This window comes from Gracilinanus agilis, chromosome 2 (assembly GCF_016433145.1).
Source record: "Gracilinanus agilis isolate LMUSP501 chromosome 2, AgileGrace, whole genome shotgun sequence".
NCBI classification, from domain to species: domain Eukaryota; kingdom Metazoa; phylum Chordata; class Mammalia; order Didelphimorphia; family Didelphidae; genus Gracilinanus; species Gracilinanus agilis.
In genome coordinates this window covers 436,571,728-436,590,291 of record NC_058131.1, presented here as the reverse complement: position 1 = coordinate 436,590,291, position 18,564 = coordinate 436,571,728, and the positions used below count along the sequence as shown (strand labels likewise).

At 35.4% G+C, this 18,564-nt stretch overlaps 1 protein-coding gene across 2 annotated transcripts in view; it reads left to right on the top strand.

Annotated features, from left to right (window-relative positions):
* PACS2 (phosphofurin acidic cluster sorting protein 2) overlaps positions 1-18,178 on the top strand; it is a 373,380-nt gene extending 355,202 nt beyond the window's left edge. For both annotated transcript variants that reach the window (XM_044664723.1, XM_044664722.1), the window contains exons 22-24: positions 7,369-7,595; positions 15,943-16,056; positions 17,144-18,178. In XM_044664723.1, the coding sequence (XP_044520658.1) occupies positions 7,369-7,595; positions 15,943-16,056; positions 17,144-17,262 (460 nt within the window). In that variant the 3' untranslated portion in view covers positions 17,263-18,178. The remainder of the gene's footprint in view (positions 1-7,368; positions 7,596-15,942; positions 16,057-17,143) is intronic.
* Positions 18,179-18,564: the final 386 nt, after the last annotated feature.

The window sequence follows — 18,564 nt, the reverse complement described above, 5'->3', positions numbered from 1 at the left end:
CTAGAAAAATGGGGGGAAGGATATTGCAGGAACTCATGATCTTGAATTCTCCTATCAGATTACACTACTGTCTCTCATAGTAATGTGCTTCTGCTGCAGGTGCCATTGTTATTGTGGGAAGTGGAGAGAAATCCCCTCCCCTAGTTTCCTGCACTGTTCAGAAGACATAACAAGAAGTCATAGAAGGCAGAATGCTCCTTCTAGAGCACAACCTCCTCTTGCGTTGCTGTACTTCTGACTTTCTAGACTTAAGCACTTTGCCTCTATTTTGGGTACCTTCCCAAATTATAATTTTGTTTGTATTAGTAGCACTAATACTTAGCACATTGCCTGACACATAGAAGCACTTAATAAATGCTTCTTTCCTTGCCTACAAATAAAAAATTAAGAAGAAAACCCAGAGAAAAGGACAGTATCAAAGCAATGCATGATTTTAAAAATATGGTGTAGTCGCACGTTGAGTAAATATAATTAAACAATTTTGGTACTCTAATGATACCTTCATGACCTAGAAAAATTGAGGAAGGACCCTGGCACATTGTCTGAATCTCCTATGGCAAACTCATTGGAAGAGAATTGTAAAGAAAACTTCACACAAGTATCACTTTAAATGAGAATGAATTAGTATAGCTTTAGGCATAATGTCTCCAAGTTTTTAATCTGTCTTCATTGGATGCCTGCCTACTATTTGCAAGGACCAGCAATTTCCCATGGTATCATTGTATAATGTGATTGTGTTTTATATAAGCAGTAGATCAGATATGCCTTTGAAATTGAGTGTCACAACTGATGAAAAAAATCACATTTTTTTTACTTGTTAAAAAATGTTGATGGCTTTCATTTTTATACCACCTTCATTCTCAAATATATACTTTCCAGTATCCTCCACAGACAGGCATCCCTTATTATAAAAAAATAAAAAAGAAGAAAAAAATAATTTAACAAATCCAATTTATCAAGTTTAACAGTATAAACAATGTTAAAAGCCCATAACCTGCCTCCACACTGAAGAGAAGGGAGATGTGTTTTTCCAATTCTTATTTGAGGCAAAGCCAGAGTTAGTTTTTTAGTGATTTTTTTTCCATTCACATTGTCCTCATATGTACTGTTTTCCTAGTTTTGTTTACTTTATTCAATGTCAGATCATTCAAGTCTTCCCATGCTTCTCTGTAGTCTTCAGATTCATTGTTTCTTACAGCATAATAAAAAGCCATTATTATTCCATAACATTCTTGTACCACAATTTGTTTAACTATTCCACATTTGATGGGCATCTGTGTTGTGCAACTACAAAAAGTGCTGCTACAAATAGTTTCATATATATGGGACTATTCTATCTTTAACTTCCTTGAGGCTCTCTAGTCAAAAGATTTGAACATTCACTCTAATTCTAAACTGCTTTCCTAAATAACAAGACCTTTTCATATCTCTACCAATTTAGCCATATTACTTTAAAATTGCTGACACAGGTTAAATAGTTGTATTTGGGAGATATGTAGCATAGCAAACAGCTATTTACCATGATATTACTGGGGTGGGAAGATCATCACTTGTAGGACAAAGAGTATCCCAGTTCCTCCACAAATTCTCCTTTGGTACTTAGAGATACACCTCTCTGGTAAATAATAGAATCACCTCTAGACTCGCACAATCAATCCAGGAATTCACAGAGGGACACCCAGAGTTCTGCAGAGATATTTTGTAGAAATCAAACAATTTAGTAAATTGAGCACAAAAGACAGAAAACAAGCAGCCTCCTAGATCCTAAAGGCTTTTATTGAATTTAGCAACATGCCTTCCCTGAGCCTTGCTGAAGGTGACCGAAACTGAGCTTACCCCAAGGCTGTAGTAGCAGAAATTGAGTCTAGGAAAATAGGTTTGAGTTATTAAACATTTCTTTTATTAGGTTATTAAGCATTTCTTTCCTTGTCCTGAGCCAGGAAATGCCCGATGTTCACCTTAACCTAGTCCAAACCTTCCCCAAAATCCCAGCAGGAAAGAGCAACCTTAGGACATTTTTGATGCATCTAGTATAGCCTAAGTTCAACTACTGCCAAGTGCCCTTGGAATGTAGGAGCTCAGCTAGAGCAAGAGATGTTAGGTCATTGGGGGGTTAGGGAATGGGGAATAAGGAGGAAGAGTCTAGACAAAATCCTGCTCAAGGTATCCCTGAAGTCTGTGGCAAGATCTAGCTCAGAAATGGCACCTAAACCCAGCAGCAAAGAGAAAACCCTTGCCAGAGGTTCAGAAGCCCTATGATAAGATGCATTCCCAGGACCATAATAGCTCCAGTCACTTGAAGGAATGCTCAAGTCCAGGCCACCATACTCAGGAGTTACCCATTTAATCGAGCATCTTAACCCATGGATCAACCCCTCCTCCAAACCAAGTTACTGAGATGGGAAAGCTGATCAAGCCGAGGAAAACTCTAAAATGGGGAAATACTTTAGTTTAAGGATGATGGCAAACCCACAAATCCATGTGAAACTTTGAAGGGAAAAAAAATCCAGGGACTGCAGGAGTAGATGGAAAAATTAAATGAATACGGAACAAATTATAAGGAGGAAAGAATGGCTAGGAAAAATAGAAACCTTAAAATAGATGTTAGAAAACCTCAAGAATTTAATGCCCTGAATTGAGGACCATGAATTTAGTGATTTTTTTTATTGTTTCAATTGAACAAAATAAAAAGTAGTAGCAATCATGTTTTCAGATAAGGCTCTATTAAATATAGCCAAGATAAACAGAGATAAGCAGGGAAGTTTTATGTTTAAAGGGATCATAAATAACAAATCATTGCCAATACTTAATAAGTGTGTAACTAATAACATAGCACCTGAATATTTAAGCAGTTAAATTGGAGGGAGAAATAAATAGTAAATAGTAAAACAATAATATTGATTGACCATTTCAAACCTAGAGAAATCTAACCAAAGGATAAACAAGAAAGAAATTAAGAACCTAAATATGACTTTAGAAAGTTAGAAATGATAAAAAGAATAAGTCAAAGAATAATTTTCTATTGTAAGAAACAATAGAAAATTTCATCAAAAAATAACAATAATAATATATCATACTAAAATGTAAAAGTTACAGTTAAAGCTATTCTGAGGGGAAATTTTACATTTGTCAATACTTTTATTAACAAAAGACAGAGCGTAAATTAATGAATTGGGTATGCAACTAAAATTGAACAACAAATTTAAAAATCTCCATCTAAATAAAAAGTAGAAATTTTAGTAATTAAAAAAGGATTAATAAACCAAAATGACTCTTGAATTGAAAAATAAAACTGTTTTTTTAACTAAGAAAATCAACAGTTAACCAATCTTGATTTTAAGAGAGAAAAAAACCAAATTGTTTGTATCACAAATGAAAAAGAACTCACAATATCCAAATAGGAAATTATTAGAAACTACTTTTCCTAGTAATATTAAAGCAAAAATGATAACTTGGAAGAAATGTATTAATATATCATACATATATTAATATATCACAATATATTAAAAAGCAAATTTCCAGATTTAAAGAAGTGAAAGCATTTTGCCAATATCTGTGATGCCAGTGAACTCTTGATACCTCAACTTGGGAGAGACAAAGCATAGAAAAAAAACTACTAACAACATTCCTAATGAACTTCAATATAGAAATGTTAAATATTAGAAAGTAGTCCATAGCATCATATTAGAAAGAACATACATTGTAACTAGATTGCGTTTGTAATAGAAATGCCAGTCGAATTAAGCGTAAAGAAGATTATAAATATAATAAATCATGTTGATGTAAATAACAAAAACCATATTCTATCCACAGAGACTGAAAAAGACATTTTGCAAAATATAATGCCTATTTCTATTAAAAATTTGAGAAATTCTAGAAGTAGAGCTTTCCTTAATAGAGTAAGTAATATATCTATAAATCCAAGAGCAAACATATATAATGGAGAAAAGTTACAGTTTTTTCTGATAGGATCAGAGTATAACCCCTTTTTAGACTATTTACCATGTAGGGAGGGGAGGAGGAACAGAGGGAGAAAATCTAAAACCCCAAGTGTCAGAAAACAATTGTTAAAAATTATTTCTACATGTAACTAAAAAAATAAATAAAATTTCTTTTAAAAGTAAGAAGAATGGAGGTGGCTGGGTAGCTCAAAGGATCAAGAGCTAGGCCTAGAGACGGGAGGTCTTAGGTTCAAATCTGGCTGCAGACACTTGCTTTCTGTGTGACCCTGGCTGGGCAAGTCACTTAACTCCCATTGTCTAGCCCAGTGATTCCCAAAGTGAGGGCTACCACCCCCTGGTGGGTGCTATCCAAGGGAGCGGTGATGGCCACAGGTGCATTTATCTTTCCTATTAATTGCTATTAAAATTTTTTAAAAATTAATTTCCAGGGGGCTAAGTAATATTTTTTTCTGGAAAGGGGGCGGTAGGCCAAAAAAATTTGGAAACCACTGGTCTAGCCCTTACCACTCTTTTGCCTTAGAACCAATATATAGTATTGAGTCTAAGGAGGAAGGTAAGGGTTTAAAAAAAAAAAACAAAAGTAAGATAGATAGATAGATAGATAGATAGATAGATAGATAGATAGATAGATAGATAGATAAATAAGTAAATAAATGAATGAATGAATGAATGAATGAATGAATGAATGAATGAATGAATGAATGAATGAATGAATGAAACATCAGATGTAAAGAATGTCCATTATCACCACTGATATTTAACTTAGTTCTAGGCCGCCTAACTTTAGCAAAGAAGACAAAAGAAATTGTCTGTGAATAAATTTAGGTAAAGAGGAACAAAATTATTGCTTTTGCAGATGATGTAATGGTGTAGAGAATCCTAAAGAGAGAACCAAGAATTACTTGAAACAAATTCAGCAAAGTCTCAGAATATCAAATAAATCTGCACAAATCGTTATGTATATATATGAAATCAACAGAATTCACCAGGAAATAGAAAGAGAAATTACTTTCGAAACTAATTATAGAAGCTATAAAATATTGAGGAGTGTATATACTAAGATTCACCAATGTAATAAATGACAATACTACCTAAATTTTGTATTTGTGTAATGTTTTGCCAATCAAAATCCCCAGAAGTTCACATGAAAGAACAAAGGTAAAAAAAATCAAAGGTAATGATGAAAAAAAGTAGATAGGAAGGGAGGTTGGAGGGACTATCCGTACTTTGTTTCAAGCTATAAAACAATTTGATCTTGATTTAAATAAAGAAATAAATCAGTAGAACTGATTGAGTATTCAAAAACAAGCAAAAAAATATAGTAGCATGACGTTTAATATACCCTAACACTCCCAGTTGCTGGGGAAAGGATTCATAATTTACAAAAACTGCTCAGAAAACTAGATAGTCTTGTTAGAAATTAGGTATGAACCACTTAGAAGGCAAAATAAACTCCAAATGGGCATCTAACCCAAAAGTAAAAGGTCATATATGATAAGCAATTTAGAGGAGCAAGAAAGAATATGAGTAGAGGAAGATTTCATGACTGATAGAGAAGATCACACAACATAAAATGGACAGTTTTGATTCTATAAAATCCAAAAGTTTTGGCAGAAATAAATCTAATAAAAGGGATAGAGGTAACAGGGAAAGATCTCAGCACATTCATTTGGTAAAGGTCTTAAAATCAAAATATAAAAAGAATTGATTCAGACTTATAATACTGAGAGCCATTCCAAATAAAAATAAAATATGAACAGGAAATTTTTTAATACTTTATTTTTTTCCAATTACATGTAAAAACAAAATTTTAACATTCATCTTTTTTTTAAACCCTTACCTTCCATCTTAGAATCAATACTGTGTATTGGTTCTAAAGCAGAAAATGGTAAGGGCTAGGCCAGTGATGGGCAAACTTTTTAAAGAGGGGGCCAAAGGAAAGGAAATGTTTATCTGTCAGTCTGTTTCTAAGGCAACTTTTTCGAAGTTTCTTTGTATTGTATCCTACTCGTTGTATTCATCAGATTAGGAATAATGTCATGAGGCTGGATAGAAGATTTCAGGGCCACCCCCACCACCACCACCATCTGGCTGTAGTTTGCCCATCACTGGGCTAGGCAATGGGGGTCAAGTTATTTGTTCAGAGTCACACAGCTAGGAAGTGTATGAGGCCAAATTTGAACCCAGGACTTCCTGTCTCTGGGCCTGGCTCTCAATCTGAGCTACCCAGCTGCCCCCTTAACATTCATTTTTTTAAATTTTGAGTTCCAAAGGTAGCTGGGTGGCTCAGTGGATTGAGAGAGCCAGGCCTAGAGATGGGAGGTCCTAGGTTCAAATCTGGCCTCAGACACTTCTTAGCTATGTGACCCTGGACAAGTCACTTAACCCCCATTGCCTAGCCCTTACTACTCTTCTGTCTTGGAGCCAATACATAGTATTGACTCTAAGATGGAAGATAAGGATTTTAAAAAAATTTTTGAGTTCTGAATTCTCTCAATCCTTTTCTTCCCTCCCTCTTCATTGAGAAGGCAAGCAATTTGATATAGATTATGCATATGCAGGTATGCAAAATGTATTTTCCTATTAGGCATGTTATGGAAAAAAAAAGCAGGACCCCCCCCAAAAAAAAAGACACAAGGAAAATAAAGTTTAAAAAACTATGCTTCAGTCTTCATTCAGACTATCAGTTCTTTCTCTGGAGGTAGATAATGTTTCTTATCACAAGTCTTTAAGAATTTTCTTAGATCATTGTATTGCTGAAAATAGCTGAAAAACAACTTTTAATAACTTCAGAATTCTAAACAAAGCAATGATAGAAACAAGACCAAAAGAATGAAGATAAAACACACCACTTACTTCCATGCTTCCTGATAAAGAAGTGATGATCAATGTGGGGATTTGTTTGGCCAGACTATACAACAACGTATTGAGGACTTCATTTTCATTTTCAATATTTTGTTTTGTTTTTCCTAATTTTCTTAATAGCAGAGGAGGTGTAGATTGGGGAAGAGACAGATTCATAAAAAAGAAAACCTATGAGCTCTAAGTAGGTCTTACCTTGGAAAAATGGACTGTCTGTCAAAGTTATGTTTATTGTCCAATATGGTAAAAGTATAATTTCATGATAGGAATTAAAGAATGTGTGTCAAAAAATAAAGTGGGATAAAAAGGCTAGGGTATGCATTATTCTTCTTACAAAGCATTATATTACTGATAATCTTTGATTTATAGCATTTTCCAGAAGTAAAATCTTTTAAGATATTGATAACTATACTATATTGTTTAAATTATAAAGCTTGAAATGTTTTAAATTATTTTAAGTCATATTTGGGCAACTATTTAGAAGCTGGAAAAGAATACATAATTTGGTAAAGTAACTAGCTTTTTCCCCCCTTTTCTTTTCTAGTCAGAGTGCTGGTGTTGAATTAATGGGGCTACAAGTAGATTACTGGATTGCTGCTCAGCCCATGGAAAAAAAGAAAGACACAGAAAAGAAAGATCCTTTCACTGCCAAAAACACACTGAAATGCACTTTTCGGTCTCTCCAGGTTAGCAGGCTTCCTAGCAGTGGTGAGACAATAGCCACTCCAACAATGTCAATGACCGTTGTAACAAAGGAGAAAAACAAAAAAGGTAAGAAGGGAGTGTGCACATTATATACCAATGCAGAACCTGGATCTGCCTTAGGACATGATTGATTCTTTTCCCATTCTTCATAGAGACATTCCCAAACCATTTCATCTTCCCATTATATAACATCTCTTTATATACACAACTCTTTATATACTCCCCATTCATCATACTTGTCATTGCTGACTTAAACACCTACTTACTGAAAATAGACTATCTTAGAGAATATCAATTCTCCTCTTCTCAAAAATTCTCAGCATTATCACCCATCTTCTTTGTCCCTACTATCTCAAACATTCTTTGGTCATCACAGCAATAAAAATCTCTTTCTTTGCCCCTTCCACCCTAACCAAATTGTCATTTCCACCTTTCTATTACTGAACTTCTTATAAAAGGTGGCTGTCCCCAATTCCTCCACATTTTCATTTCTCAGTCTTTCCTGCTTGTAATCTGACTTTTGCTTCCACTATTATCTGTCCAATGAGTATTGTCAAATCCTATCTTAATCTTTATTTTCATCTGCTACTGCATTTGACACTATTTGCCAAACCTTCTTCTTTATACCCTGTCTTATCTTTTTCCAACAACTCTTCTGTCTTTTTCCTTGGTTTCTTATCCTCTTCATGACATGTTAGCAGAGATGATTCCCCAAAGGAGATCTTTTGGCCCTCTTCTTTTTCTCTTTCCTTCTCTTTTTTTCTCTTAAAGTCAATAAGCATTTAAGCACCTATTATGGGCCAAAAAAAGGAGAAAGGAAGCAGGCAAAAAAAAAAAAATCCTTGCCTCTTAAGGAGCTGATAGTCTCATTCTTTCAACAACCATTTCTCTACAAATAACTTATCAATGCATATCCCTAGTCCCAACTTCTCTAAGCTCCAGACCCACATCTTTATCAAGTCTTTCTTTAAGTACTTCAAATTCAGTATGACTACTATACCAAAATTCCCTTGAAATCATCTAAGAGACTGAGAAACACCTTAGTCCAAATCCCACCTCAGATACTTAATATCTGTGTGACCTTGGGCAAGTAATTTTAATAGCTCTCATCCTGTTTTCTCATCTGTAAAATAGGGGTAATTATAGCATTTACCTCATAGGGTTGTGAGAATCAAATGAGATCATATTTGTAAAGTACTTAGCACAGTGCCTGGCACATAGTAAGTGCTATGTAAATGCTAACTACTACTACTACTACTACTACTACTACTACTACTACTACTACTACTACTACTACTACTACTACTACTACTACTACTACTATTATTATTAAATTGGAAATTGTTCATTTGGCTTTGTATGTAGTATAGTGCCTAACACATCAGGTACTAAATACTAACTGAATGAGTTAATGTACCAAACTGAACACATTGTCTTTTCCCCCATTTCAGTGACTTTATTTTTCTTTCATGTTGAAAACCAGTGTTCTCTTTGACTTTTCCCTCTTACCTCACAGCCTTGTTAGGAGGAAAGCTTTTTTCAAATTCTGCAAAGGATGAGGGATTTTTTTGAACTTTGGTTGTATGTAAAGAACTCTGATTGTGCTTCCTTGATAGGTCCAACCCTATGAAGTAATTAAGGATTAATGTCAGGATAACTTCCCTAGGCTACTATAGAGCAGTCACCCCTTTGTACTAGACCTATAAAAGAAAGCAGAAGTGAGATCCTAAAGGACATACAGATAGCTGAGTAAGGACAAATCAAAAACCTGTAAACAGACTAAGTGCCTAGTGGAGGTAAGCCTGGTTTTGGCAAAATACTCATGCCAAAGTGTTTTCACAATTACCCCAGGAACACTTTAAAATTAAAGATGTTTAACCCCAAAGATGTCACCTGTGACAAAGAATAATTATATGGCCAAACAATAGGCGTTCCTGTACTCTAGTTGGCTTAGGAGGATGAAGAAGTAGTGGCAAGAATTGATAAATGAAGAATCCAGCATGTGGTCTTGGAGCTGCAAGAGCAAAACCTGGACTTTGTCTCCTGATAGTACCATGAGTTACTATTATGGTACAGGTCTAGTGGGAAGGGAACTGTATGTAACCCCTAAAAGTCATAAACTCCTTCCTCCTCCAAGAGGGTTCAAATTTCAGGGGGAGGGATATTGAAAGCTAAAAACTATATGGGGCCCTGGTAGATATCATTGGAAGGTAGTGTTTAAATGAAATTTGTATCTAACCTTTATAAATTTTTCTGCCTTTTATATTTTTGTATTACCTATGAGGCAAAATAAAGACTACCTTATTTCCAATATTGTTAACTTAGTGTTTCCACCAGAGTTCATCTCTCAAAAATGAGAACTGAGTTGTGTTCTGAGTCTCCCAGAGAGAACCCTGGATCAGAGCAAAACAAGGCAAAGAGAATAATTTATTAAAAGCCTTGAAGATTAAATCCAGTCTTTGTAAGCTCAGAGGTTGTTGTTTGGGGACACGGATTATTTCTAATATATACATAATGGAAAACTTCAACTATCCATATATTGTCTGAATTTCTTCCTCTTGACAAATCAAAATCAGAGTAGTTCATGATCTAATTTTCCTCAATTCAAATTTAATCCTTCAAAAAGTGGAAGAGCCAATCAGGAGAACTGTTATTCTAGACCTGATTCTGACCAATAAGGAGAAACTAGTTTCTAAAATTAAAATGATGGAAACCCTAGGGGGGTGACATTGCTCTAATTTAGAACTTGTGATTTTAAAAAAAGAAAGTCTAATATGTATATGCCCTGACAGATCTAATTTGAGAGTAAATGTCAAAAAGTTAATAGAAGACTAGGGAAAGAAAGAAAGAAGGGTGGTGGTGGGGAGATCAACAAACTACTCTCCCAAAACCCTTCTACTCACATCTAGAAATTGCACCAAACCAAATCCTGATCAAGAATTTCACAACAAAGGTACAGCAAATCTTTTTTTTCAGCTCAGGTCAGCATAAAGAGACAGAGAAGTCTTCTGACATTGGGGGCAGTCTAGCCAAGAGTATACTGCGGATAGAGCATACCAAGACAGGGAGATGATGTGAACCAGGAAAAGAAGAGGTCCTGTATACAAAACCAGGACACCTCAAGACCCGTCCTGGGGCACTGAATAGATGCATTTGGCATCTTTGTCACCCACTCCACAGTACTAGGTAACAGATCTAGGATGGACTAAGGAGAACCTTGCAGATTCAAGGGTGGCATTTTAGGTTGGGGAGAAGTTGTGAGCCCCAAAAGTAAAGCAAGGTGTCAGTTCTAGCTTCTAGCCCAATCTGAAGCCAATAGAAGAATAATCAGGGCAGGAATGGAATATCAGATGAAAGGGAAATACCAAAGAGAATCCCAAAGAGAAGCCTACATTTCTATTATTCTTAACTAGTAGAGCTTCCAAACTAGCTGATAATGGCTAAGACAAGCCTACTGTTTCATATACCCAAAGCTGAGTTATGAACTTGCAGAACTGAAACTAAAGGTACTATCTATCAGGCTTGCCCTAGACTTTGCACAAGATACCTTGAAGCTGTATAATAACCTCAGCTGCTCCTAAAACAACACAACACTTTAATACCCCATGAAAACAACAAGAATACCCACAGACCTTCTGTCTAGACCTACACAGAGCCCAGCCTTAATATCAAGTTCAAAGTTCAGAAATAGACTATAAGAATGATAAAACAAAAAAATAATCCTACCACACAAAGTTATTAATGGTGACAGAGAAACTCAACACACAAACCCCCCCCCAAAAAAAAAAAAGGAACAACTCCAAATACCCTACAAGCAAACCAAAGCAGGGTTTCAAATCTGGCCATAGACACTTCACAAGTAACTTAACCCCAAAACTTTGATTCTGAGACAGAAGATGGGGATTACACATACACACACACACACACACACACACACACACACACACACACACACACACAGAGCAGGGACACAGATTCACCTAGAATCCTAGAACAAATGAAGTAAGAATTTTTAAAGATTTTTATCAGTGAAATGAGAGCGTAAAAGGAAAATAATGGAAAAAGAAATAAGAGCTTTGAAGGAAATAAGAATTGGAAAAATAATTAACAATTCAGCTTAGGAGCCTCAAAACCTTGCCAAAGTATCAAACTCCATGAAAATTAGAATGGACCAAAAAGAAACTAAAGACTTAATGAGACAAAAAGAAATGTCAAAAGACTGAAAAAGTTGAAGAAAATGTAAGTTATTTTATAATAACTGAACTGGTAAATAGGAGAAAAAATTAATGATTGGATTCCTTGAAAGCCATGACCCAAAGAAAGAATCTAGACATTATATTTCAAGAAAGCATTTTTTAAATTGCCTAAATATATTTGAACTAGATTGCAAAGAGAAGGAATCTACCATTTGTTTCTTGTTGTCCTTCAACCAAAATAATATCACACTCCAGTATATGGTATGTCCATTCGTGACTGATCAGACCAATATGAGCTTGGAAGGTTCTACCACAGGCTGAGCACAAACAGTCCATTAGAACATTTGAGATAAAAGGTCTCTAAATTTCCATATCTTGCATTTCTTTTGAACTACAGTTTTGCTTTGCTCAAGGAGCACAACACCTTCTTTGATATGGGCATGGGAAGGAAGTATGGAGGGAGGGAGGGAGGGAAGGAAGGAAGGAAGGAAGGAAGGAAGGAAGGAAGGAAGGAAGGAAGGAAGGAAGGAAGGAAGGAAGGAAGGAAGGAAGGAAGGAAAGAAGGAAATAAATTCAATGCCAGTGTCTCCCTTGTCTCATAATCATTACCAGAGATCTTCAGAGAAAACTTGAGTGTCTTGTATCCGTTCTGATCTGTGTGAGCATTTGCCTTACATGAATTTTCTGTAAAATAGTCTTTTAGGCAAACATATTTGTCACTTAAATTTTAAATTTGGCTCACTGGAGTTTCACTCTCTGCAGTAGAGTTTAAATGTTTTGCAGTTCAGCTTGAGAACAAATCTTAGTGTATGGCACCTACTAGAATCTACTAGTCACCTACTAAAATGCCCACAGCTTCCCAGATAATGGTAGCCAAAATCCAGAGCTTCAAAGTCAAAGGAAAAATACTACAAGTAGCCAGAGTGCCAAGTACCAAGTACCAAGCCAGAGCCAGGATCATATACAATTCAGCAACCTCTACTATGAAATAGCAGAGAGCTTGGAATGCAATTATTTCAGAAGGCAAGGAATATAGGCTTATAACCAATAATAACTAACACAACCAAACTGAGTATAATTCTACAAGATTAAAAAAAATCAATTTGTAATGAAATGGAGGACTTTTAAGCATTCCTGGTGAAAATACCAAGAACTGTGTAAACTTTAAGGTTCAATAACAGGAGTTAAGAAAACAAAAAGATAAAACATGAATGAACAATGATAAAGGACTAGACGAGGACAAACTACTTATATTCTAAAATGGAATGTGATGTATATATCCCTTCTGACCCTAATCAGAGAAAAGAGGTAGTCTAATTAGATAGGGTCTGGTAGTGATTCCAGGTGGTACAGTGAATATTGAGAACTGGGCCTGAAGTTAGGAAGACTCTGGTTCAAATGTGACCTTAGATTTATGTGATCCTGGACAAATCCCTTAAAATCTGTTTGCCTCAGTTTCCTAATGTAAAATGAAGATAACAATAGCACCCGCCACAGTTATTGTGAAGATCAAAGGAGATATTTGTGAAGTGTTTAGCAGTGCCTGGTACATAGCAGGAGCCATATAAATTCTTATTCCCTTCTCCATTATGTGTTGAAAAGAATGGAAAGAGAGGAAAAGAGGAATTCCTAGGGGTTAGGGGAGGAGAGAAGGAGAAAGGAAAGGAAGGGGAAAGGAAAGAAGAGGAGAGGAGAGGAAAAAATATCTCCCATAATCAGGATGTGCAGGTAGATATCTGTATCAAGGAGGTGGGGATGAGGAAAGCTTAACCTTGAACTTATTATCATCTAATCTGGTCAGAGGAAGAAAGAATGCATACGTGCATGTAATATACACGTATATATAAAAATGCTCCTCATTAAGGAAATAAGAAAGGGGAAAAAGAAGAAGAGGAAATTAAAGGAAGGATATGTTAAGGGAGGGATTCTAACAAAGGATATACAAAAAATTTTTATAGGTGAAGGACTTAGAATGTAGAACAACTCAAATTCTTTTGTTCATGGACAATGTGGAAATTTTTTTAAATTAACTATACATGTTTGTAATTTTTAGCTTTTTTCAAGGTGGCAAAAAATGGGAGTATTGAAGGAGTACCCATAAACTGGGGAATGTCTCTACAAGTACATAAATGTAATGGGGTACTATTTTGTTCTAAGAAATGATGAAGAGGATGGTTTCAGAGAAAGCTGTAAAGACATATGAAATAATGCAGAGGGAAGGGAACAGAGCCAAGAGAATAATTTATACAATGACAATAATAAGGTAAAAAAACAACTTTGAAAGAATTAGAAACTTTAACCACTTTTCCAGAGAACTGATGATAAAATATATTCACCTTCTAATAGAGAAGTGAAGAACTCAATGCAATATATATATACACACAGAGAGATTTATATATGTAATGTGTCATTCTGCATATATATATATATATATACATACATTTGTATGTATAGAAGATGGCTAATGTGAACCTTTCTTTTTCTTGTCTATATATATTTATAATGCCGGTTTTGTTTTTCTTTTGTTCTCAGTTTGGGGCAAGGGGATTTTGGGGTGAGATAAAGTAGATTTTGATTGATGAAAAAATAAAATATAACTAAAAAAGAAAATAGTGGGAGGTATATTAAGAATTCAGTTCAAAAAGCATTATTGTCTACTACAGGCAAGGCATTATGTCTAGACACTGGGGCCTTCCCTCGAAGATCTTACTTTATACTGAAATATAAGGTTTTTCAGGTAACACTGCTGTGTGTTATATTTTATCCAGTAAGATGCAAAGTTAAACAAAACATTTATCAAAATACAAAAAGAAATGACAGTTTTGTAAAAGAAGGAATCAGAACTCATTTCATCTCCATAAGGAATTATGCAAATATGACTAAATTATACATATGTACTATCCAGTACTTTAATCTATCAGTCCAATCTTTATCCCTCTAGCATAGGGTCTCATGGATCCCCTAGGGTCACATAGATAAGTTTCAAAGGTTCTGTGAATTTACATCTTCATTTTTCCCTAACTTCTAACTGAAATTCAGCATTTTCCTCTAGTTATGAATTTTTTTAAATAAAGAAAACATTATTCTGAGATGCGGTCCATAAACTTTACCAGAATACCAAAGGAGTCTATGACACAAAAAAGATGGAGAACCCATGTTATAAACTTATACCCTATTATGTGCTAAACTTTTCAAAGCAAAGGTAGTGCTATGGATAGGGCATGAACTCATGTGGTAATCTAGTAGTGGGGATGAGCTGAGCTAAATCATCTACACTTTTTTACCCAATCATCCTAAAGTAGCAATAAATTGTACAGGATTGGACATGTGATCTCACTGATTATGCAAACTTATTGCCCTATTTAAGGTCCTTGGAGACCACTGCTAAGACTAGGTAATCTTCAAAGAAGAATTAGATGAGCTATTCAATGTTGAATATAATAGGATTTTTTTTGTTTGAGTGGAGGCCACATGACTTTAACTGGTTACATCCAAAGGAGAATAGAGGGCTAGGCAGGCACCAAGAGAAGAGTACTAGGACAGGATTCTCTCCTAGTATGGGATCTATCAATCCCCTAGCCCCAAACACTGGGAATTGGACTGTCAAAGCAGGACAAGGAGTGGATACAAAAGACTGTTGCCAGGGAGCCTCAGATTTTTTGATGTTTAGCATATACCAAGCAAGAAGAGTAAATTTTCAATACTCAACTGGAACTCTTGGGTCCTGATCCATCAGGCCTCCTCAGGTGTTTTATAGGTGAGTGATTTGTTCCAATCTCTAAGATCATAGGCAAGGAAGTATAAATTATCTAGACAAGTTCCAGAGAAGGCACAGGGCAAAAAGGAGGAGGTACCAGGCAAAAAGTAGAGGTATATCTAGAACATAGACAACTTTTTGAGCAGATGGACTAGACCACCCAAAACAACTTTTTTACAGACCACAACAAGGATGAAGCACATTAACTTATCTTCCCAATATAAATTAGCTCCATCACATTTTCCACTGCAAATTAAATAACTGTGAATATTGGGTGTCACCTTGTTTATTTTTTTAGGCTACCAACTCTGCCCTCCATTGCTATGATTTCATTTCATAGTATTGAAAAGAAAAGTGCCTTCTATCTTATCAGTACCTAGCCACAGTTTCTCACCTATAAACCTGAGCATCAGAATTCAAATATTGATGCATTATATAAAATTTGTTTTGTTTTTCCTAGTGATGTTTTTACCTAAGAAAACAAAAGACAAGGAAATTGAGTCAAAGAGTCAATGTATTGAAGGAATTAGTAGGTTGATTTGCACTGCAAAACATCAGCAGAACATGCTACGGGGTAAGTTCTGAACTATCTACTAATAAAAACTCGTACAAACTTCTGGAGAGATCTGTGGTTCCAGAATAGTTAAAAGTTCCTAACATTTTGCAGTAAACATTTTTACTATTCTTTTGTATCTTCCTCAATTCTTCATCATTTTGAAAGCACTATGATGTCATTGTTATTGGTACTTGAAAATTCTTCTAACTTAATATCAAAGTTCTCCCTCTGCCATCATCAAAACATCCTTATTTAGTAGCTAGCTTACTGATGGTGAACTTCTGTGAAATTGAGCTTGTCCTTGCATGGCAGAAAAAATATTTCACTATATCTCAATTTAAAACCTTTCTAACTTGATAGGACCTGCCAAAGCTTGTTTTCCCCTAGTAGTATTTCCTCCAAGAGGTGGCATTGAAAAAAGTCAGTGGAGCCAAAATCAAAGGCAGTCTCTTAATCATATTCTAGGTGATAATACTTTTTAAGGCTATTCAAAGTGTATTCCTGCTGTGTTCTCTTAATATTTCACCTAATAGATATTACATTTTAATCCATAATTCTCTAGGGGAAAAATTGTGTGATGATAATTTTTTTTAATGTTAGACATGGAAGGAAGACCATTTTGAAAATCCCTAGCAAATCAGGTAACTTGGGATTGTTTTAAGTGTTATGTAATTATGTGATTTCCCCAGAAGAATAATAGTACTTGGTATAACAGACAAGTGATATCTCTATTTTCATATACTATATCCAACAAGTACTGACTGATGATAATATCTGAGGTTTCAGAAAAAGGTGAATATTAACACCCTATGTGAACAATTATATTAGAAAGTTAACAAAATGGCTTTCTTTTCCTGAAGCAGAAAAAACTGATTGTCCTGTTATTTTTAATCATGTATTATGCACTTCAGAGTTCCTCTTCTCTATTCATGTCTAGCCTATGGTAGCAGATTATGAAAATGAGATGGAACACTAAAAAAATTCTTATTATTTCACATTTAGAATGGCATGGGCCAAAGATATTAATCAGAAGTTTACTGGGGCAGGGCATTTGGTTTGACTTACATTTTTGAAAACCTAAGCTTTTGTTTCCCTCTCTACCTAGTTCTCATTGATGGAGTAGAATGGAATGATGTCAAGTTCTTTCAGCTGGCGGCACAGTGGTCTTCCCATGTCAAGCATTTCCCTATCTGCATCTTTGGACACTCTAAATTCAATTTCTAAATTCCTGAAAGAAGGTGAACAAACAAGGAAAAAGTGAGAGATAATCATTCTTACTGGAGCTGTCAAGTGCTGCCGTTTGCTGACTGAAAGCCCCTCTGCTTTCTAGAGATGATGGACTGCTGTACTGGAATGATTTATGAATTACTTTTCTATTAGTATTTCAGTTTACTACAAGGGACATACCCTTAAAAACAAAGAAAAAACAGTCTTAAGTATGAATGTACTTATAACCTAAAAATTAATTGGAACAACTCCCAAGCTGGAGAGCAAAGTAACTGCACTGCTTATTAACATTAAATATGTTTGAGGGAGGATTTGGGGGAGAGAAGGTAAGGGAAAGATTAAGATTTGAGACTCTCATTTAGGAATATTTTGTTGTTGGTGGTGGTGGGAAAGGAAACACTGGAAAAAAAAAAGAAATGCAACTTGAGGTTTCCAAATGGTTCCTCTCCACCCAGAACTTTAGAAGCAGGAAATATTTTCTTGCTCTCCACCATCTTTTCCATAAGGAAAAGAAGATCTGAAGATTTCTCAAGTAGCAATAGTAAAAAAGGGTAAGTCACTTGTATCAAGCTATAGATTCCATCTGGTCTACACAAACTGGGGACCACTCAGCTCACTACATCTCAAAAAGGGTAGAAGGTAGAAGAAAAGGAGACTCCCAGATAAGAAGTCGAGTGAGAATTGCCCAGGGTGCCTCATAGTCAAGGAGGAACCTGACTTAGTGCTTCTACTTGGTGAAAATCCCAAGGGCAAGAGACTCAAGGACAATGCCACTCCAAATGCAAACCACCCATGTTCCTCCTGCTGCCAGGAAGCTGCTGCCAGTGCTTGGTGGTCAGCAGGCTTGCTGCTATTCTTTAGAGTTTTCACCAACTCATTCTTTTCAATAAAACCTCCAGCCTCATAAAAAAAACTTATATTTTATAGTAGCAGACTTTTTAAATGCTTTATATATGTGTATTATCATTTAGTTACCAAAAAAAGGAATGTTTCTGTTCTTAAGTCTCAGCATTACTTTGGTGACCAGTAACTGAGCCAACTATGATCTGTAGGTCATACTTCTACATCCTCATTGTTGGGAGTAAAACCAGGCACATTAACATCTAAATCCTGCAAGCAATCTTGGGTATTACTTTCTTTGAACCTCACATGTCATGTAGCCTTTCCTGTAGACCTTAACTGCTCTAAGTTTGGTTTAAAAAGCATTATTTTTAGTGACTTTTGTTAGTTAAATGACCTAAAATGGTTCTCTACACCTCTAGATAAGTGTTTTACTAAATTGTCTTCTCTCCCTGTCTC